Source organism: Lactuca sativa, chromosome 2, assembly GCF_002870075.4.
Source record: "Lactuca sativa cultivar Salinas chromosome 2, Lsat_Salinas_v11, whole genome shotgun sequence".
Lineage (NCBI taxonomy): Eukaryota > Viridiplantae > Streptophyta > Magnoliopsida > Asterales > Asteraceae > Lactuca > Lactuca sativa.
Genome location: NC_056624.2, coordinates 163631452 through 163654847, shown reverse-complemented (window position 1 = coordinate 163654847; position 23396 = coordinate 163631452). Strand labels below are relative to the sequence as shown.

At 33.0% G+C, this 23396-nt stretch overlaps 2 protein-coding genes across 3 annotated transcripts; both read left to right on the top strand.

Moving 5' to 3' along the window:
* Positions 1-2465: 2465 nt before the first annotated feature.
* LOC111902544 (uncharacterized) lies at positions 2466-6779 on the top strand. 2 transcript variants are annotated; one of them, XM_023898361.3, is made up of 14 exons: positions 2466-2732; positions 2829-2904; positions 3343-3453; positions 3732-3829; positions 3966-4049; positions 4125-4261; positions 4334-4406; positions 4517-4562; positions 4687-4796; positions 4869-4976; positions 5068-5124; positions 5233-5294; positions 5403-5712; positions 5801-6779. In XM_023898361.3, exons 1-14 carry the CDS (start codon positions 2667-2669, stop codon positions 6362-6364), a joined length of 1902 nt encoding a protein of 633 aa, XP_023754129.1. In that variant the 5' UTR covers positions 2466-2666; the 3' UTR covers positions 6365-6779. The 2 variants fall into 2 exon arrangements, with proteins under 2 accessions (XP_023754129.1, XP_042755177.1); XM_042899243.1 differs by lacking the exons at positions 2466-2732; positions 2829-2904 and having other exon boundaries at positions 3966-4017.
* Positions 6780-9730: 2951 nt separating this feature from the next.
* On the top strand, positions 9731-12566 carry LOC111902543 (G2/mitotic-specific cyclin-2). The gene is made up of 9 exons (XM_023898360.2): positions 9731-9991; positions 10175-10343; positions 10672-10717; positions 10810-10920; positions 11001-11126; positions 11252-11341; positions 11455-11676; positions 11772-12049; positions 12140-12566. The coding sequence occupies exons 1-9, from the start codon at positions 9934-9936 to the stop codon at positions 12270-12272; spliced, it is 1233 nt and encodes a 410-aa protein (XP_023754128.1). The 5' UTR covers positions 9731-9933; the 3' UTR covers positions 12273-12566.
* The last annotated feature ends 10830 nt before the right edge of the window (positions 12567-23396 follow it).

The following is a 23396-nucleotide window of genomic DNA, read 5'->3' as shown; positions in this document are numbered from 1 at the left end:
TTTGTAGTTTTGTACTTGTCGTCCTCTTCTTCTATAATGTTCCCAACCTCTTGTAGATGGGCGATGAGTGCTTTGGAAAAAACTTCGAACCTGATGTGTATGTATTTTGATGCGTGTCATCTATAACTAGTAGGAGAACAATAACGTTTTTCAATGTCCCATTAGAAGCCCAAAGAAAATAGAAACTTAGAAGATGACGTTTTATAAAAATATCCAATACGGAAACTTAGAAGATGACGTTTTATAAGAAGTAGGCGATTTAAAAAAAAAGTAAAAATGTATTTTTCGTATTTGTGGAAGTTTATTTTACACATAAACGTAAAAGTTCATACTAGAGTCCTATAACTAATAATAGTTCATACGTTTTGGTGAAAAGAAAACGGACAAAAAGATGTGGCGTTAATAATTAGTTTTACTGATAGCTAAAATAAATCTTTTAAACACTACGATCTACATCTATATATTTTGTGCTCATAACTTTAGTATACATGACTTATTGGAATCTATTGAGGAGCTCCGTAGCTCTAGTGCAAAAAAAAAAAAAAAAAACAAATATATCAAACACAAATGGTATAAACATGAGTTGTTTTTCATACATATTTTTATTTCGTGTTTTGTAATTTTGTATGATGCAACTTTTAAAGCAATTCGACTCATAATGAAACAACACTATTTAAGCCCACTAAAAGAGAAACATTTGTTAGATCCTTACATACGTGTTTCCCATTTACGCATCTAAAACCAAAATGTTAAAAGTGTTGACCTTCTTTTCGATGGGTTAATCAATAAGTTTACTTATTTCTTAGCGGAAACCTCAATGCGACTAAATGCTTAAAAAACCTCTTTAACTATATCGTATCAATATTTGAAATTCGAGAGCTCTCTACAACATATTATATGCTCCTCAATGGAGTCCAATTATGTTTTCGACAAACTGGAGATATCTCATCAACCATAAATAATGGAATCAAGACAATAATGAAATATACTGGCTAAGACCATCTTTATGAATTGCCAAAAGAGAAATATGAGCTTTTGGTGTTTTTAGACACTTTCATGTTTTGAACAATTTTATTAAATAAGACACTCACTGATGCATGTTGGTTTTAAGCATGACAATACTTTTTTTTAATCTTTTTATAATATTTGCCTGGCGGAGTATATGTAGGGTCAGGAGGGGCTGTGGCCCCCTCCTGATATTTGGATCACAAATAGCAAATATGACTTTAGAAAATTTAGTATAGGCCTCCTAGTTTCAAATATGGGCTGTGCCCCCTCCCATAGTCCAATTTCCAAAATCCAACCCAAAAGAGTGAAGCACAAAGTGGAATTGATCGTATCTTCCGCCCCCAATCCCCATCGTCGCTCGTTGCCTCGTTGGCCGCTCATCGCTGGAGTCTTGACGCGTGCAGCCTGGTCTCACCACTCACCATCTCGCCAAATTGCCAATCGACAATCGCCATTCATCGGAAATAAGTTGTCACAGTGTCATCAGAAACCAATCAAATGAGGTATGTTAGGTCATTCTTTCTTCTCTTCCGGTTCAACGGTTCTCCTGTTCCTGTAGGTTGTAGTCCGGTAGTTCAGTTGTGATTTGGGAATCAATATTCAATAATCAACTCAATAATCAGGTATGCTCCTATACTACCAAGACCCCTAGTAAGTTGAAATTTACGCCATTTCTTAATATATATATATATATATATATATATATATATATATATATATATATATACACGCTCCTGTTTTCTCAAGTCTCAATTTCTCGGATTAGATTTAGGACTGCCAAAATCCAAATGCTCATGTTTGTTGACTTGTTGTGATTTGGCCTTTGAGAATCAATAATCAATTCCATGTTGATTGTTTATTGTTACTTTGTTACAGATTTTAGATTAGGACATTAGGTATTGTTTTCACTTTTGATTTTGAACAGTTTTGAGACTTCTATTTGTTTTTTGTTTTTACAATGTTATTTTGATTTCAATGAGTTATTATGTTGTTGCAGATTTCTATGTGTTTTTGGTGTTTATTTGTTGAAAACAATTTATTTTTTTTATTTTTTTATTTTTATGTAAGAACATTAATTTTAGTTTATATTACTTTGAGTTTCTAGAACCAACCCCGGTTTCTAGAACCAAATTGTAAAAACAATTTGGTTAGTTTCTAGAACCAATTTTGAGTTTCTAGAACCAACCCCGGTTAGTTTGGTTAGTTTTCATCCGTTTTGCTCTTTAATATTCTTTTTGGTCTAAATTTTAACGATTTCAAAAATAATTAATATAAACCTTCGTAACCTTCTATTTATTTAGAATGTTTTTGGATTTACATTTTATCTAGTTGACATATCAGAACTTATATAAACTTAAAGAAAAACCATTTATAAATAAATGACTTGAAAGTGTCGATATGAAAAAAAAATGTCACTTGCATATTCAACAGGTACAATCTTTAATTGATTTTTAATCAAACTGCTTAGCTTTATATTCGAGCATTGATGCCTTTTGGTTGAACTATTTTTTCCCGATTGTGTCATACGATCTTCAAATGGGAAAAGTACGAAAGTATAAATACTAGGATTTGACTCGCAGACCTCCCTTTCGCCCGCCCTTCAATGACCTCCCGACCAATAACGCCGCCGTGGCAACTGCCCCCTTCTTGACGTTTCCATGGCGGGGATATCCGTTAAACGCCATACCCTTCTTTCTCGCTTCAAAATCCTTCTTCCATCACAGGTTTCTCTCCCTATCTGTAACATTAACCTTTTGTATTTTTTTAAGCATTTCATCGAACAATTGGTGAGCAACGTATTTGCAACTTTTTAACTGCAGTGTCTTTACCATAAATACGCCGAAGTTGGAAATAAACCTCGACCTCGTAGCGACAAGGGCTCGGATTTTGAACCAGGTATGTTAGGTCTCTGTATATGCGACAAAGAAATTGTCAAATGGATACCTCATCACTTGAATTTTTTGAAGCAATTTGTTTGTATTGCATTTGGTATGATCAGATGCTTAAGTTTTGTATAATAGAGCTACACTTTGATTTTTTGCATGTCCAACCTATATGTTCCTAGCAACGTTTATGTTGAGTTTTCTGCAATCTTAATTGTTAACATCAGCATTGTGCTGTTCGCCTGTTCGTATGACTCTTTATGAATTTAACAAAATGTTTATCGGGAAGGACATCCAAATCAAAGTGTAGCTCCTTCTGCGAACTGAGGGAGCATATCATGTTTCTAACCTAAAATTAAAACGGATTATCCAAGCTTGTAATTGTCTTCCTGGGTTCATTCCCATTTGCAATTCGTGAAATAGAGTTGAAGTACTTGATGATATTTGTCAGGCGAAATCAATATTTCTAAATGGAAAAAGATGGATTCCAGATCATTAGGGATAAGCCGAACAATGGTCCCCTCGGCTCCCTATACTCTTCTAAAGATTCTCCAAACCCAAGGTTACTTCTGTTCATGTTACATTTACTTTATATAGAGCATTTTTCCACCTTTCATTTATAGGTAATATGGGTGTAGGATATTTTTGTAATTCAGTAGGGGGTTATGACTTATGAGAATGCATTTCCCCCCAAAAAGCAATACTTATTAGTTATTATGGTTTTGGACATAACCAGATCTAATGTTCTATCATTCTTTCTGTGTTCTATGATAATTATCACACCAATGATTCTCTTTACTTCATATGCTTCAAGCTAAAAAAAGTTGTATTTGTTTACAGGATTTGAAGCCTACTTGGTTGGTGGTTGTGTGAGAGATTTACTTCTAAATAGAACACCAAAAGATTTTGATGTTATCACTACAGCTGATCTTAATCAGGTTTCCTTCATTGAAACTACTCCATTCATATGCCATTTACATGTCTATGTAATCATGATCCATAGTAGTTGTATCATGTATGTATGTTGTATGTTGTATGTTGATTTAATAGTTAAGTACATTGCTATTTTTGCAGATTAAGAAGCAGTTTCATCGATGTCATATTGTGGGGCGCAGATTTCCTATATGTATGGTGCATATAAAGGGTTCAATTATTGAGGTGCCTTTTTATATTCAAATTAGCTTTCTGTTTAATGTTATCAAATTATGTATTTTGTATGTTTTATAATACCAGGTATCCAGTTTCAAGACTTTGGCAAAACATTCTGAAGATAAAGAAAAATTTCTTGTATCTCACATGCCTAGAAACTGTGACAAATCAGACCTTAAACTTTGGAAAAACTCCATGCATCGTGACTTCACTGTTAACAGGTATTCTTTGCAACTCTTGCGTATGATTTTGGTTCATTTATGTTTAATTTTTCTTTGATTTTGTTGAAGCAGCTTGTTCTTTGACCCTCTTATGCACAAGATCTATGATTACTCCAATGGAATGAAAGATTTATTGGAGCTAAAAGTAAGACACAACACAACACAACACAATCATTTGTATTTGCTCACATTGTTTTCATTGAATTTGACCAATTCAAGTTTGTTGTTATTCACTTATTTGTGATGTGATTTCAGCTAAGAACATTAGTACCTGCTAATTTGTCATTCACAGAGGACTGTGGTAAGTTCATTTCATCACTCTTCTAATCATATATTTCCATTTATCAAGAAATTTTATAGTTGCAAATTTTAGTTTCTGTTTTAATCTTGATGAACTAATCATGGATTTGTATTATTATATTCAGCAAGAATACTTAGGGGATTGAGAATTGCAGCTCGTCTTGGGTTATCATTTTCAAAGGATATTGAGTCAGCAATTCATAAACATGTTTCATCCTTATTGGATTTAAGCCAGGTATTTTTTTTTTTTTTTTTTAAATATGTTATTACAATTATTTTATGTTGTGATATAAGCTTGTTTATTCAGACCAGGATCATGATGGAGATTGATTATATGCTATCGTATGGAGCTGCAGAATCTTCAATCCGTTTGCTTCACAAATATCACATTCTTGAGATTTTGTTCCCATTTCAGGTAATAATTCAACAACATTGTAATATTTGCATTCTTGTTATGATTCATGAAAGAATATAAAGTTTTTCAAAATGTTGGACTGAATTTGTAGGCTGCATATATTTCTAGACAGACTTCTGGATCTGAGCAATGTAGCATGATGTTAATGGTATTTAAAACATTTCCATCTACATGTGTATTGTTATTAACTTATTATGAGTTATGACTTTCTTTCTACTTTGGGTAATAATTTGTCAAATGTAATTTGTTTTTTCAGAAGATGTTTTCGCATATGGATAAGCTTTTTAGCTGTGATCATCCATGTACCTATCGATTATGGTAAGTTAGTTAATGTATTTGAATTGAAGCTACTACTTATATCAGTTAGTTACAATCATTGTACATTTGAAGCTGTGTAAATGTTATTGATTTGAGTTTTTGACACAGGATTGGAGTTTTGGCGTTTCATGAAGCACTTGTAAAAAAACCACAAGATTCTTTAGTAGTCTTGACTTTGGCTTCTGTTTTATATCATCAAGAATGGACAGCTGGTGTTGAGTTTGTAAGGCAATGTAGTCCATCACCAGTTAGTTTTAAACCCGAAATTTCAGAATCAGAATCATCTGACTTGATATCTGATGAAGATGAACTTTCTGAAAAAGTGAGCCAATTAGCATTGAATGTCTTGGATTCGATTAATGGTTTGGTGAAAGATACAGATAGGATGCAGAAAACAAAGTCAAAACTCCCTCGTCTAGTAAGTCAATCTTATTGGTTTGTATTTGAAATTTTGAATGACATTGATTTAATTAGGTAGATGTTTGTTGCTATTTTTTTTTTTGCAGGTATTCATATCCAAGAACTCAGGACATGGTGCTGCACAACTTTTTAATGTTGTTGCACATAATGTGGAGAATTACAATAAAGGAAGAAGTTGTTTTGAGATGGAGTATGGGTTACTTGGAAAGGGTGATGTTTCAGAAACTAGATTTGCCCTAGGAAAGATCATCTTGAATACTTTGGGGTGTAGGGTTGATGATGAAGAAGATGAAAACAAACAGTTTATAGAAGAATCTGATTCAAGATTATGGTTACTCAATGATGCCCATATGAAGCAGAAATGGAGCACTAGAAAGAAGCAAAACATAGTAGTTACAGAGGTGAAAAAGATTAATAAAGATGAACAGGTTATTGCAGTGGAGAAGGCAGAAGAGATGAACACATTTGAATCCAGAATCCAGAAACTTGAAAGCATATCAGTAGGGAATGAAAAGTTTCCATCTGATTTAGAATTAGAAGCTCAAACAGAAACCCTAAAAGTAGATGAGTTAAAGTCAATAACTCAAGAACAAAGCCTTAACAACAAAAGGAAAGGATCATTGTCCATTCTGTCGTCTCTTTTCAAGTGAATCTTAATCTGGAACACCTTCACCTTTGCTTCTTCCATATCTTGTTTGCAACTAAACTCAGATAACATTTTGGGGCTGTTTGAGATGCCTCTTACTGGGCCTGATAAGAGGCCCGGTCAGACTCAGTCAGATTCAGATTGTCTGTACCACAATTAGAAGCCTCTGATTGATCATGTTTTCTCTGATATGTCTCTTTCTGGGTCTGATAAGAGGTTGAGTCTGATTCAATCAACAACTATAATATCATACGAACTCCTTTGTCATATTTCATTTTTAGGCTATTAATGACATGTTCACTAAATGAAACCAATAATAGTGCCTAGTGTAGTATGTTGATGATGAGGTAGGTGTACTGTTTTTAATTCATAAAAAATTACAGTGTTTGATTTTGACTATATAAATTGTTTTACTTCAATTAGTCAGTCCGATATCATATCTTAGATGATGATAAAATAACAGAAGTTACAAAGGAGTGAAAATAGTTCTAGGCTTTCGTTACAAGTCGTTTTTCTTGAGAAATCTTGTAAAATTCCAATTTTTAGGAGTAGTCATGTTAAATTAATGTTTTCTCTTTGGTTATTGGCTAATTGCTAATCGACAAATTTACTGTGGATGTTTCAAGATTCTGCTGAAGTTATATATATCAGGTCTCTTATTTTATTGATATAAACTGATTAAAGGTTGTTGACTTGGTCAACAAGGGAACTTTTTATTATTTTATGTCTTCAGGATAGCCAAATAAATTAATAAATTATTCAAGTAACGATCAAATATCATAATTTTAATCACAAATGTTGAGAAGATGAAATTCTTAAACAAGTAGTCATCTTGAAGAAATTAAATTACATACTCGTTTCTAACTTTAAACGACCAAGATTCAAGTATTGAACCCTCTGTAACAAACTAACAACTTCTAAGGATGTCAATGTCCACAAGTTTTATCATATGATCCTTGGTTGTACAGTACAACTTGGTGATGCATAGTGTGTGAGTTGTAAAATAACATAAAAGCAACCCCACTAGAAATTAGGTGGTTTTCTGACAACCTAATAAATTAAGGCAAGAGATAGGAACTGACCACATGCCCTCATTTGTCAGTCAAATTATTTCATATAAAAAACCATGTTATATGCTTTCTATTTATTTAAAGAATTGTTAAATATTACAATAAAAAACAATATAAGTTCATTCATTTATTTATTATCACTACTTCATTTTCACAATACCATCCAATACCATTTTGATGTTATAACTACTAGGTCGGGAATGAATATTTTGGGTTGAGTTTTTTTTGATATGTCAATCTACAACCCGTGTATTATGCAGTTTGTATTCAGGTTTGTAAATAATTTCATGGGTTGATCCATAACCCATTTAATTTATTAGATTAAAAAAAATAAAAGGTGTGTTTATCAAATAAAGCAAAGAATAAAGACTAATATATAACTTCTTTTCGGGTTAGAATTGAGTAAGATATCACAAATATTTATATGAGTTAAGTCTAGATTAAGTTTTGATCTATCAATCTGCTAGCCGAACACAATACAATTGTCACCCTACAACTAGGTAGATCTTTTAAGTATATAATATTTTAAGACGAAAAAGACTGAACGTAAATTTGATAGTTTGGATAAGAAAAAAAAATATATTAATAATGAAATATTAAATTTTTTATTGATTTTTCAAAATAGATTATCTTAATAAAAAAAAAGTTTAATAGCGTTGATCCAAACAAGTGGTCGTTGAAGATTCTTGAACATTTCCTTTTATGTAAAATACTTTGTTGCTCCAAATAAAACGCCAAGATCGATTGCATAATCCCTCAGAGATTAAAGATTTAATGTGGATACTGGATAGTCGTTGATCATGATGTAAGTGTTTTCTTAAACATGTTAATCATACAAATAGTTTCCATTTTTAATTATTCTTAAAATCTAGCATTTTCGTGAAAATTTGAATTTCCAAATTTACTTATTTACTTATCAACAATAATTAGAAGTATATTGGAACTTATCATTTCACAATTTATTTTTTATTCATAGAAATATAGCCATTACATTAACTATTTTTGACAAATTATATGTATAAAACGAAAATTATAATTTTTAATCCTTTGTTTATATATCGTTGAAAGAGAGCTAACATGCGGCCAAACTCCAAGGAGGAGCCGGATTGTAGAAGACAAATTTACCCTTGAAAGTGGGCAAGAGCGCCTCTTTGGCCCTTTCTAATTCTCTCCTCATCCAAAAAGTGCAAACTCTATCAATTATTATATTACTCTACTAGTTAGGTTTATGTTTTCAAAAATAAAATCGGTGTTAAATAGAAACAAATTAAACTAAATTATAATCACTTTTAAAAAAACTATAAATACTAACTACTAATTGACAAAAAAAAAATTTACATATCATGTAAACAATATTATATGAATATTTAGAGTTTATTATTGCTTACTTAATTAATTAACGTGTACTCAAAGTAATTTTATTAAAATATATTTTCTCCTTTAATATAGTTACCATCTTTTGTCAATGTATAATGATTTCCTTCTTTATCAGATTTCATAATTTAGTTTTGAATATAAAGAAACCTATTTTTATGTTTCAGTTTTTATCATATATTTTTAACTTTTTAGATAAAATCAATGCTTTGTAAGTTACTATATAAAATAGTAAATAATTAATTTATAATTTTATAACAAGAAGTGATTATTACAATTTTGTTAAAGATAACTAATAACAAATAATAGAAATATTTAATTTCCTACGGTCCTATTTTTTATGCCTACAAACATTTCTACCCATTAAAATTATGATAAGTGTCGTCATTTCATATTTTTTTTAATTATCTTATTAAGAGTATATTAGAAATATATCAAATAAAATCAAATTGAATGGTGGAAAGATGACACATATCATAATTTTAATAGATAAAAATATTTATAGAAATAAAAAGTAGAAGACTATTTAATTTCACAAAAATTATTTCTGTTATTTGGAAATAAGGGAAATAGGAAATAATACATATTACTATTTTTATGATCTCAATCATTTATTACGCATTCTTTATGAGCAATATTCGTAGAAACGCGTACATGACACGTGTCAAAAACCTCAAAGGTGACCGTTGCTGTACAAAGACCCTTAAAAAGCGCCACCCTTTTTTCCAGATTAAAAAATAACTATTTAAGATCAGAATACAGATTTTGATGAAATATACACATGACTATAAAGCATAATAAACTTGAACTTAGCAAGTTTTACTCTGGAAAAAGTAAATTCATACAATTCCTATTACGCAAGCCGAATATTGTAATGAGATTGATTATCTTAAATCCAACGGACAGATTTTCTAGCCGTTGATTTCAAATATAATGGCCACCTTCATACACACTTCTATTCACTTCTTCTGATTTCATCTTCTTATCATCTTCTGTAGATTTCATTGCCGTTTTCTGAACTAAATGCGATTGGTTTGCTTGCATTCGTAGATTTTGATTTGTGGGTTTCTTGATATTCAAGATATTTCATCACAGAGATTTTCAAAGTTGGGTTTTTGATTCTTCATCAATGGAGATTAATTCTGTTGAGAACAATCCAGCTTTGATGAAACCCGCAAATAAGCAAGGTATCTTTTAGCGCCATTGACTTAAGTTAGATCCATATTTTGCGGCACCTTCATTACTTCAATGTTTGAATCTTGAAATCTGCAGATTTGAATACGAATCTGAGTATTTAAATCCGAGCTTGTTTACAATATCTGGGTTCTTGTTTGATTTTTATTTCCATTATGTTTCTTGGGGGTATATAGGTAAAAAAGACGTTATGGGTGGCGGAAAGTTCGGTACGGAAGTTGTACATAACCGGAGAGTATTGGGTGTGATTAATCAGAATTTGGGTGGTGCCGGCGTCGCCGGCGGCGGATGTCGAGGAGGAGCTCAACCTCATCCTTGTGTTGCTAACAAGAGAGCTTCATCGCAGTATGTTTATTATATTTTATATTTATTTATTTATTTATTCATTGATAGTGTAAGACATTCAAGTTGAGTTTCGCATTCAATCCTATTAACTTCAAATTAAAAGTTTACTTCGATCTTTTTAGTTTCTGGCCTAAAAACGTTTTCCAGTAATGAGAATTTTATTAAAAGCTAGATTATATTTACTAAAAAGATTATCTAAGAAACTTGGTTTGATAAATCATTCAAATTGACTCTTTAAGTCAAAATTGGATTTTAATTCGGAATAATGTTTATGATCTTTTTACATTATGGACTAACAATTTGATCTGATTTTTTTTTCTAAAATAAGGAAACTTGCTGCAAATATTGCCAACAAGAAACAGTGTTTCCCTGAGGTACAATTCATCTCATTCTAAATTCTACAAACCATGTTGACGTTTCACTACTTAGTTAAAGATTTTGACTCTTAATTCAATCAATTTACCAGGAGATTAAGTCAAATCCCTCAAATGACGACTTTGGTGTATGGGAAGATCAACCTGTGCCAATGTTCTTGGAAACATCAGAAACAACGTCGTATCAAAGAGATCATCATATGGTATTTGTTTTAATTCTATCATTGTGTTTAACTCAAAATTCTTTTGAGGGCATTAGTTTGACTTTTGCGAAATATGGTAGGAGGAGGTTGAAATGGAGGATATTTTCGAGGAATCAGTAGTCGATATTGACATTTGTGATAATGAAAATGAGCTTGCTGTTGTCGAATATGTTGAAGATCTTTATGCTCATTATAGAAGGATGGAGGTATAAAAACCATGCTCATTACTCATTACTCGACTTTCTGATACTAAAAATGGAAATCATCACTCTCTTTGAATTGATCTTTGAAACAAAATCAAATGTAACTAACTAATTCATGTTGTTTGCAGAATTGTAGCTTGGTGTCACCAGACTATATGACACAACAATTTGACATAAACGAGAAGATGAGAGCTATACTAATTGATTGGCTCGTTGAGGTAACTTTTAAATTTTCAAAATTTTGAATTTTGAACTTGATTAGTCGATTAACTCCCCGATACCCATCAACGATTTTCTATTTCTCTAACTGAATTCAACAAAAATCAAACAGGTACACCACAAGTTTGACCTTCAACATGAGACATTGTTCTTGACAGTCAACCTCATTGACCGATTTTTAGCTAAACAATCTGTTATTAGAAAGAATTTGCAATTAGTTGGTTTGGTCGCCATGCTTTTGGCTTGTAAATACGAAGAAGTTTCAGTCCCTGTTATTGACGATTTGGTTTTCATATCGGATAAAGCTTACTCAAGAAGTCAAATTCTTGAAACGGTACTAAAAAGTCAACATTTTTTCATCCATCTTGATCTTATTTATTGATTGTTGTGTCATTAAAACTAATGGTTTTCTTCCCCTTTTGGCGACAGGAAAAGTTAATGTTGAACACGTTAGAATTCAACATGTCGGTGCCAACAGCGTATGTGTTCATGAAAAGATTCTTGAAGGCAGCTCAATCGGATTCAAAACTTGAGCAATTGTCGTTTTTCTTGATTGAGCTTTGTCTTGTGGAATACGAGATGCTTAAATTCCCACCATCGTTCATGGCTGCAGCTTCGATCTACACAGCTCAATGCAGTCTTTATGGGGTGAATCAGTGGTCCAAGACATGCCAATGGCATACGAACTACACTGAAGATCAACTTCTGTAAGCGATTGATTGAATATTGAAACTTTGTAAAGATTTATGTAATGAGTTTGACTTTCTAATATTGGATTTGGTTTGACTTGTATTTAGGGAATGTTCAAGAATGATTGTGGGGTATCATCAAAAGGCAGGAGTTGGGAGATTGACTGGTGTTTATAGGAAGTACAACACGTCCAAGTTTGGGTATGCAGCAAAAAATGAGTCAGCGAAGATTCATGTATAGGAGATCAATTTTGCTACAGTGACTTGTACCATATGCAATGGAACTAGTATGAAGATGGGCTGTATGACCAGTCCATGTGTGTGCTTTTAGGAAATAATTTTAGCAACTTCCTTTGTTGCCCATGGTTTTGGGGGAGGAGGGGGAGGGGGTGGTTTTGTGTGTTGACTATTTGGGGATTCTTGTGATGTTCATATTGAACATATTTTGTTTTACTAATTTCATGTTATGATTTCTTTGTTTATTTTGACAAAAACCAAATGATTATACAAATTGAAGTTATGATTTCTTTGTTCATTTTGTGGATTTTAAGTGATATTCTATGCTTTTGTTAACAAACAATGGACAAAATTATCAATAAAATGACTCGTGGTTCAGTGGTTATCAATAAAGTTAAAAACTTCGATAAACATTTTTTAAACAAAATTATCATGCGTTTTTAGACAAAATTAGATAAGATGAAACTTACCCAAAATAAAATAGAAATCTGTAATAACCCTAAACTAGGGGTGTCAATTTATGACACGACACGAAACGAAATCCGGACGAAATCAAAATTCGAATTCGTTTTCGTGTCTTGTTCGTGTCAAGTATAAAAAACACGAAGTCGTGTCGTGTTCGTGTTTACAAATTCACACGAAATTGACAAGATTGAGCATGTGTTTGTCGTGTTTATCATGTTATATATGATTAAATATGGATTAAATAAAATAACAATTATGTAATATTATCTTTGTCGTGTCGTGTCGTGTTGTCGTTTTTTAATTGATTCGTTTTCGTGTTAGTGAAAAAAAAAACACGACATCGTGTCGTGTCGTGTTCGTGTTACAAAAAACATTATCGTGTCGTGTCGTGTCAGACAAAAACACGACACGACGGTCCGATTTGACAGACCTACCCTAAACTTGCTTATTATTTACTTGTTTCATTATTGAAACCTGAGAAGGAAATAAGCCTAATAAAATAAGCCTAATTGCTATTTCCAAGTTTTCAATGACAAATAATTGTAGGCCTGTCAAAACATGCCACGACACGACAAGAATATACGACACGAAACGAAATTGGGACGAAATCGAATTTCGAATTCGTGTTCGTGTCGTATTCGTGTTAAAAAGAAAACACGACGTCGTGTCGTGTCGTGTTCGAGTTAAAAAATTAGCACGAAATTGAAACGAAAGCAACCCGACTCACACACGATTAAAAACCCACATATAACACGACAATAAAACGAGTTTGACACGATTAGAACCGACTTACACTTTTATTAAATAATAATTTTGAAAATGTATTTATAATTTTATTTTAAAGTATATATTTGTTTAAATGTTTAGAAGTGAAGCGTCTATTTGTTTTAACTTTTAATGACTATCAATTTCCCAGAAAGTTCCCCTCGAGCCTCGATAGTCGACACTAACAAATCAATTAAACCGACGATTCACGTACGCCTCTTCAATCTTCGAGTCTTCGCCTCTTCCGATTCACACTAGTTGTGAGACCCGTATAATATACGGGTTGATTAAAACAAAATGTTAAGTACGAACGATTAAATAGAAATTTTATTTGAATTTGAAATTGAAATAAGTGAAAATTATGAGAAAAAAACATGCAAAGAATAAATTAATTAAAATTATGTGTTTAGTGTGTACTAAACGGGTTAATTATAATAAAATATTAAACATCAAGGTTTAAACTATAAATTTATTTGGAATTGAATTTGAAATTTAAAATTTAAAATTTAAAATTTGATAGTCATTATGGTAGGTTTAATTTATGGAAAGTAAATTAATGATATATTGAAAATAAAAATTAAAGTAATGACAAGTGGAAAATAAATATATCTTAAATTATGACAAAATGACATGTGACTAATCTTATGAGAAAATGACATGTGGCAAAGTCATTTTCATTTATTAGAGTAGATTCTATCGGCTCTCCAATCTCCATCAACGATTATATATTTGATTAATTGCAAATGAAAGCAAATTAATCCTCTAAATTATCAATTAAAATCGATTTCAACAATAACAATTTCTTCATTACAGCTCACTTGACGATTTTTTCTGTGATTCATCGACTTGGCTCTTCAGAACACAACGATTTCTTCATCACAACTCACTTGACGATCTCTTCTGTTATTCATCAATCATCAAGGTAATGTTATATTCTGTATGATTTTAGCTAATCGATCATATAGCTAGAGTTTATGATTAGCTGCTTGATTTTGACTGCCATCACCGTTGATTCCTTCTGTTTTCTCGATATCAGATGGAAATCTTGAATGGGGAAAAACAAATTGTTTGTCTAATAATGTTACAAAATTCCATCTGTTTTCTCCATTTATGATTTTCGAAATTCCTTGCATATCTCTTTATGTTTCTTTCTAATTGTTGAATGTAGAATATATGATTTTCAAAATTCCTTGCTATGCGTTCCTTTTCTTTTCTTGCCTGACATGCTCTGATATATTGGATTAATCAGATTTTTAGTCGAGCAAACTTTTCTTGCATATCTCTTTACGTTTCTTTCTTTCTGACTGTATAATGTATGGAGTATCACTGATTAGATACAGTAACAGTGTATGTAACTATGTATCATGTATGATTTTGTTTCTTGTTTTTATTTTTCTGTTACAAGATGCAATATTTTTTTTACTTTATGAATCACCCCTTGTTTCTTGCATATATGTTTCCGTTACAAGATGCAATATTTTTTTTTACTTTATGAATCACCCCTTGTTTCTTGCATATATGTTTCCGTTTTTTTCTTTTTGACTGTATAATATATGGTGTATCACTAATTAGATACAGTAACAGTGTATGTAACTATGTATCGTGTATGATTTTGTTTCTTGTTTTTATTTTTCTGTTACAAGATGCAGTATTTGTTTTTTTTTTTTTTACTTTCTGGATCACCCATTGTTTCTTGTTTTTATATCTCTGTTTCTTGTTTTTGTCTCTTCATTGTAAAAAATTTCAAAGCTCACTGCTATGTGTTCATATTTCTTTCTTATTTCTGACTTTATAGTAATACATTTATTTATTTCTGATTAACTTTCTAATTTTTTTTGAATCTTCTAGCATCCTAGTTATGAAGAAGGCAGAGCTTGATTCAACAACAGAACCTGCTGTAGTTGTGGTTGCACAGGTTTTTTTACTACCATTTCAACTTTGCATTTCAGCAAGTTTACTAGTTTTTCAATTCATTACATACCTAAATCTTTTTTTGAAGGATGCTGACCTCGAAGAAGATGACATTGATGTGGTTGATATAGATGTTAAAATAGAAGGTGAAGAAGTTCATGTCAAATCAGAAAGAGAATGATGGTCGAAGGTATGGAGGTTTTTTGAAAGACTTCCAATTGGTAATGATGGGAGGGAAATGGCAAAATGTAAGAGATGCTCAACAAAATATATCTGTGAAACAAAAAATGGAACAACAAGCTTGCGAGGTCACATAAGAAAGTGTCCTAGATTGGTTGTTTGGAGCTAAAAGTATTTGTTTTTTTACATTCTGAAAATTTGAATTTGGTGTATTAATTAACTTTTTTTATTAACTTTATGTTATGTTTTTTATTTTGTAGGTGATGAAGAGTTATCTTTAGAAAAACTTACAGATGATGTCATGCAAATGGATAACAAGGATATATAAGTTGAGGACGTTTAGTACCATTTTATGTTTTTTTTGTCGTTCTTTGTCGTTTCAAGCATGTATTAATTTGAGGATATTGGTATTTTTTTTGTTATTTTATCATGTTGTCGTGTTTGTCGTTTTTTAAGCATGAATTAATTAAACAAAAGAAAATTTTATGCTACTTTTGTCGTGTTGTCGGGTAAGTCGTGTTTGTCGGTTTTTTTAATAGATTTGTGTTCGTGTTAGGAAAAAAAACACGACGTTGTGTCGTTTCGTTTTCGGGTTATGGAAAAACAATTCGTGTCGTGTCGTGTTACGCATATACACGAAACGACTGACCGAATTGACAGGCCTAAATAATTGAAATAACCAATGCTTACTTGTTTCATAGCAGGTTCATAGGAAATAAGCTTCCAGACACCGACAGTGGCGCTACAATCTGCCGACAAAGGCGCTGGGAGACAAGTGGCTAGTAGTTTCCAAACTAGGGAATTGAAAGGTTTGCATACTATATGGTAAACATATAATATTTATCATATATAATCATTTTAGGCATCTTTCTTAAAATAAACTAGTGCTCATGTCTAAAATATGGTAAGCATTCTAAGTTTAAGTCTAGAAATTCGTTTAAATTAATGCTCTGATACCAACTGTGACGTCCCCAAATTTCACGGTCAGAAAAGACCGGTTTGTTTATGCTTTGTTTTACAGAATCAAAGTAAACCTTTGATTAAAAGAGTTGCGGAATTTGTTCCAAAAACAAAATATGATAAGAATTTATCAAAACATTTCTTAAAGAAAATGTATTTTCATTAAATAACAAAACCTCGGGATGTCATGTTCCGATACAGACCAAAAGCATAAACCGTACAATACAGACCTTACAACAGTTATTTACAACTACTAGCCTATAATCAAAATATCTTGATAAGTCGTCCAACTTATGCTCTTGCGCCACTACCTGTAATACAAATAAAACTGAGTGGGTTAAGCTTGGGAGTCTGGTGATCACATAGGGTTTTCAACTCACAATAATATCATTATTATTTATAATCATCAGTCAATCAATCATAAAACAATCAATCAAATTACGCATCCCCATTATTTCGGTTAATTCTTAAGAATTTACCTTAAGAATCAATTATCCTTCACTCATTCATTCCTAAGGATTGACCTAAGGAATTGGCACAAAGTTCATTGCTACCTGAGGTTCATACAACAAGCACTAAATCCATAGCTACCAAGGTACTATGTCCATAGCTACCAATGTTCATCTACACGGTACTAAATCCATAGCTACCATCGTACTTATATAAGGTACTAAGTCCATAGCTACCAGACTTTTTAGAGTACACCGGTAAACATATCGTCACAACACCTACAAGTTGGTATCAGATCCTTGGTTTGAAGGATTCGGGTGCACCTTCGAGCATGTCTTACAAGTTGCGAGCCAACTAGTGTTCCACTGGACTAGTCCGTGGTTGTCATCCATACTCTGCTGAATGACGGGACCATCGTTTGGGTAAAGGATTTTCTCACTTTTCACTTATCACCCTCATCTAATGATCTATATCACCTTTCATCTCATCTTTCATCTCATTTTTCAATCATACACCAACTATTTCATCTACCCACATTTTACCCAACATATTTGTAGATGTAAAATACATATACCGTTAATCATTTAAAACCTATATAAAACATTCATTCAACATCCATCTCAAATAAACAAACAATATATATACACATAACACGTATTTTATAACAAATATTTCATATCTATGTGTAAGATGAAAGTAACTACACACTCACACAAATCATATATTTAATACATTCAAACAATACTTGTATTAAAAATCGTGTTCATGAAAGGGACTATGCACTCACTTGATAAGACGATTATCGGACTGCACTACGACTCTTTAAGTAGTATTCTTCGATGAAAGTGGAATATCTTTAAAAAACCGAGCTTCACGTGGGCAGAGTTTCGGCTCGAAAACTCTTTTTCTCGGGATCTTTGAGGCTTTGGGACTTGCTTCGGGTGTCGGGGATGATATCGGGACTTCGGGGGGCTAAAAGTAGGCTTAACGATTAGAAAAGTAGGAGAAAGGTTGAGAAATTAGCAACCAAAATCGGCTGTCTTCGATTTCTATTTATAGGGCTGAATTTCGCTATTCACATCGTGAACCAGGCTTGTTCACGTCGTGAACTTGGTCGTCATCAGGTGCGTAGTCGCGACATCAGTCTATCAAGTTCTGAAGGTGTCAATCACTGAGTTCACGTCGTGAACTCTATGTTCACGTCGTGAGTTCTGACACAGGTTGAAGTTCGTGCCCCGAACTTCAAAATTTCATATCTTTCACATACGAGTTCCGTTTTCGATGTTCTTTATATCCGCGCGTAGGTGAGATTATGCTCTACAACTCTCGTTTAGACTCCGTCGACTAATATTGAGTTGATTTTTATTATATTATTTTTAGTAGGCCGGGACAGGAAAACTCCGTTAGAAATTCATAACTCCTTCATTTGACGTCCGTTTTCGTATGTCTTTTTACCATTGGACTACTATCGACGTGATCTTTGAATCTCGTTTAGATCGTTTTGGCTAGAGATCACTCGATCTAATATTCGAACTTTGAGCTACATACTGCTAAGTCGAAACTTAGAAAAATCATAACTTCCTCATACGAAGTCAAATTTAGACGTTCTTTTTATGTACGCTATCGGTTGAACGTATTCTACGACTTTCATTTTGATCACTATGGATAAATATCGATCTATCGTAAATTCACTAGTTACGTCACATAGTGTTGTACCGGTTATGTCGCGAAACTTCGACATGTCATAACTTCTTCGTTATAACTTGGATTTCAACGTTCTTTATATGTACGGGAACCTTGTAACATATACTACAACTTGGTTAAGATTATTTATTATAAACACCCTTATATCAAAAAGTCATTTTTGACATTTATCGTCTTTAAATTGATTAGCTCGGATCTACGGGCGTTACAATTATCTCCCCCCTTAGGATGATTACGTCCCGGAATCATCAACGAAATAGGTCTGGTATAATGATTCCATATGTAATCTTTTCATCCTAGGTAATAATCATACTTCTATGTTTCTTCAAATGAGTATCTAACTTTTGAACTTCTTGACCGCATGCGATGCTCAATCTTGCACCTGCTCATCGTACTATGTTGGACTTTCAATCGTAACCTTCAAGTTACAAAATAAATCCTTATTGAGGACTCATTCTTCTTCTTAAAATAAGTACTTTCCTTCATTTATTGTAACAAATCGATGGGTCATGTTTTAATGACCTCTCATTGTATGATGCAACGATTAGACTCAAGTCTCTTAGAGTCAAATTCCAGAATGGAATATACCTTCCTTCATATTCCAATGTAGAATTTCTAGCTACTAACTTCTTTATTAATCGCTTTGATTTTAATCTTCTGGCTTAAGTCAGATGCTACATCGAACTTGGTTCTCCGAACCACATAACAAACTCATCATAGTCGGACTCAGTTTGATATGACCACTAGGGTCGGAATAACAATCACCTACGTAGTTATTACCGAAACAATGGTAATGACATACTTGAATAAAACGGAATCAATTACTAGCTTCTTGGTAACCTTGTGACTTTCCCTGATCCAAGTGTGAGTCCTGTGATTCCAGTATAGTATAGATCTCTACTACTATTCACACATACTCATACTCGTCCCAAGTATTGTCTTGCAGTCCCCAAGTCCTAAAATCGCAAAACAATTTAACACATGCGAATGTGTCCAATTAATCATAAAATTTTTCCTAAACTCTACTAGGACTTTTTCCATGCATATCTTCAATCACCAATTCTACTTCAACTCGGTTGGTGATGGAAATTCCAGACGATGGGACAACTTCAAGAATTACACCAATCGTTCCATCATCCTGCCAATCGTAGGTGTACTTCAGACGTATCGTACTCCTCTAAATGTTCCGTTAATGAGTAAGTAACTCGGTGTTATAAAACGTATTGTTGTGTATAGTTGGTTAATGAGTAAGAAAATGAATATAAGTCGAAGTTTATCTGTAACTTTTATCTAAGAAGGTAAAAGCGATATCTCGGCCGCTCGATGATTTGATTTGACTTATGTGCCGGGCCCGGTCTGAACTGAATTGATGTGTTCGATTAAGTTCTATGTCAAATGAATCAGAGATCGAGAAACCTAAATTCTTGACTAACCATTCCATAGGATTGTCACCATGATATCTAACAGAGGACTGTACGTTCCCTTATCTGAAGGACAAGATTGATTAGATCAGAGTTAGACAACGTCTTTGAGAGCTACGATTGCAAACCGAATTGTACTTGTGCATATAGTTACTAGACTTATCCAAGTGGGAGACTGTTGGAATAGTGTCTAAGGCTGCAACTATATTAGGCAAGTATTTGACCCGGTTGTGCATGGTCCTTTTGGGTTGCCTTCACCATAGCAACTTGATAGGATGATTTATTACGAGAGAGTAAATATTATTAATATATTATGAGAATAATATAATGAATAATATATTGTTATTTGATTAATATAAGTCATAGAATTAATTAGAATTAATTTGGTGACTTAAAGAGATTAATTAAATAAAGGGGTATAAACTGTCAATTGTTTGATAGTTAAGCTTTAGACTGTAAATCCTTGTAGATATACAAGGGACGAATTCTAGAAGCTAAAAGGATAGCTAATTCGTCCAAGGTTTATCTATGGAAAGGATTTGGATAGCCTTAAGAGAAGATTATCCAATTAGGGTTTAGGTTGTAACCCTTAAGGAGTCTACAAGTATAAATAGACCCCATGGCATAAGGAAATCGGCACCTCTCCTAAAGCAACAGAACCCTGGCCGATTTCCTCCCCTCTCCTCTCTCCTAAATCATCTTCTTTGCTATTGGTGTTTGTAAGCCATTAGAGGAGTGACATTTGTGACTCTAGAAGCTCCAAGACCTCAAGATCAACAAGGAACTCAAAGGTATGGTTCTAGATCTGTTTCAATGTTGTTATTTAACCTTATTAGTCATTAGAAGTCTTGGATTCAAAGCATGTTTATTAGAAAGCCTAGATCCAAGCATTAGGGTTTTGCATGCGCACATAGGAAAGTTCTTATGGCTTAAACCCATCAGTGGTATCAGAGCCTGGTTTGGTTTTCTTTAAATTGTTGCTTGATTAACTGAAACAAACTTGCAAAATTCGATTTTTTGGTTTCTGAGTCATGGACTCGGCGAGTTTCAAAGTGGACTCGGCGAGTAGGCCTGACTCGGTGAGTCCCTTTGTGCACTCGGCGAGTCCAGGCATCAGGAATGGCCAGATTCGGGATTTTTTCATAATTATCTTATGGAAACTTACCTTAATCACAATAGATCAATCTAAATCCGATTTTTTGATATATATGACTATTATCTTGATCTAGTTAAAGGTACTTATCAACAAATAAAATATTTAATTTCCTTATGTGATAATTAATTAATTATTTTAATTATTTTGGTAATTATCTTTCAAAGAAATCTTGAATAAAATCAAATATAGATAATTAGGATATTAATTGTTAATTGGAATTATTTGTTATTTGATCCTCCATGTTTTAAAATGTTTAAAACTTACCCACAAGTTTTGAAATTTATATTTGTGATTAAAAGTTTTTTAATTTAGACAACTTAAATTTCAAACCCTAGATTTTAAAAGTTTTAAAATACAACCCTATACTAATATGATATTACTAGAATAATATATATATATATATGTATAACTAAATGCTAGTCTTACCTTTAGTAGGCCTCATTCATGAAGTCGATCTATAAGGTGGGTATAAGGTTGCGGCCTATAAAATGGCGCTTAATGGGTGTACACTCACACCCACCGCTTGCTTGATCGGTGGAGGGTCGTTAGCCGAACAGGTAGGATAGGGCAACCTCATCCTCTCATTAAAAGTATAATAGGAAATATAAAGTAACTACATATTTTTTTAAAAATTTCCCAATCTTAGTTACTTTAGGAAAAGTGAATTGATGCAATCCCATGAAATTACACTTTGCACCCTTGCTAAGAAGTTAGTGGAGCATGTGTGGTTTACCGGCACACTAATTGGTTCTAAGCAAAGGTGGCAAAGGGTGATTCATTGTTTATCATAGTTCGATGGAGCGTGTGTGGTTTACCGGCACATCGAATAGGTGATCGTTACAATGAAGGCACCATGTGAATTTGCATGGTAATTCACACCCGCTTTGTGATCCTCGGTATCCCAGTCACAAACAAGAGGGGCATATCGAGATTTAAACATGCCATTGAATAGTTTCAATGAATCTCATCCGAACCTAGGAATTCTCAATACACTTAGGACTAATAGTTTAAGTTTATGTGATGGAGAATTAGTGAATCGTCATTCACTTACCTTCAATTTATTTGCATGTTAGATTACGGCATCCCTTTTCTAGTATGTAAATGTTATTGTTGGATCCTAGCCCTAATTTTTTCTTATTGGGTGATAATTAGGGATTCTTATTCTAATCTATCTTTGTCCTTTTCCTTTGTAGATGTCGAACGCAAACAACGCTGCTGCTAGTTCTTTCACGTTGATGATGATGGGTTTTGAGCATTCTAACACTTCCTAAGTGTACATGCAACCCTAATAACCTTGGATCTATGTTTGTCTAATTATCATGCAAAGTTGAATTCCAAGGTTATATTCCTATCTAGCATACATGGGGAACAATTTTAACTTGAATCATAGATAGAATAACTTACCTTGTTGTTGCTTGTGTTCCTTGAAACCTTGTGAGCCTAGCACCCCAAGTGTGATGCCTCAAATGCTTCACACAACACCAAATGCTCTTGGAAAGACTCTTGAGATAACACACACTTCTCAAAATCGGCCAAGCCCTCTAGTTCCTTAGTAGTGCCGATTTTTGGTGGAGAATATGCTTCTTATATAGTGTTGACACATCTAGGGTTACACCATGTAAACCCTAATGTGTCATGACTCTTCATTTCCATGACCCATGGGTTTGTAACTCCCATGGAGCATCCATGGAGCATCCTATGGGTAGAACCCAACTTGATAATCCATGGAGCCTCTTAGCCCACTATACAAGATATGGATGATTTACATAATCAACCCATATATTTAATTAGTTATCCTTTGATCACTTAATTAATTCCAAATTAATTCTTTGATCAGCTAATCAAATAATATTATTAATATATTAGAACTTATAATATATTAATAGTCTCCAAGTGTTATTTCTCTCATTTAGTCTATCCAATTGCATGGTGCCATGCAACCCAAATGGACCATGCCGGGTCGGGTCAAGTACAAGCCCGAAATAGTTATGGACTTAGACACCTTATCCAACAGTCTCCCACTTGGATAAGTCTAATAACTATATCTCTAGTACTTCAGGAACCGATCGGCAATCGTAGCTCTTTCAAGGTCTCTCGAAACTGAGAAGATGATGGT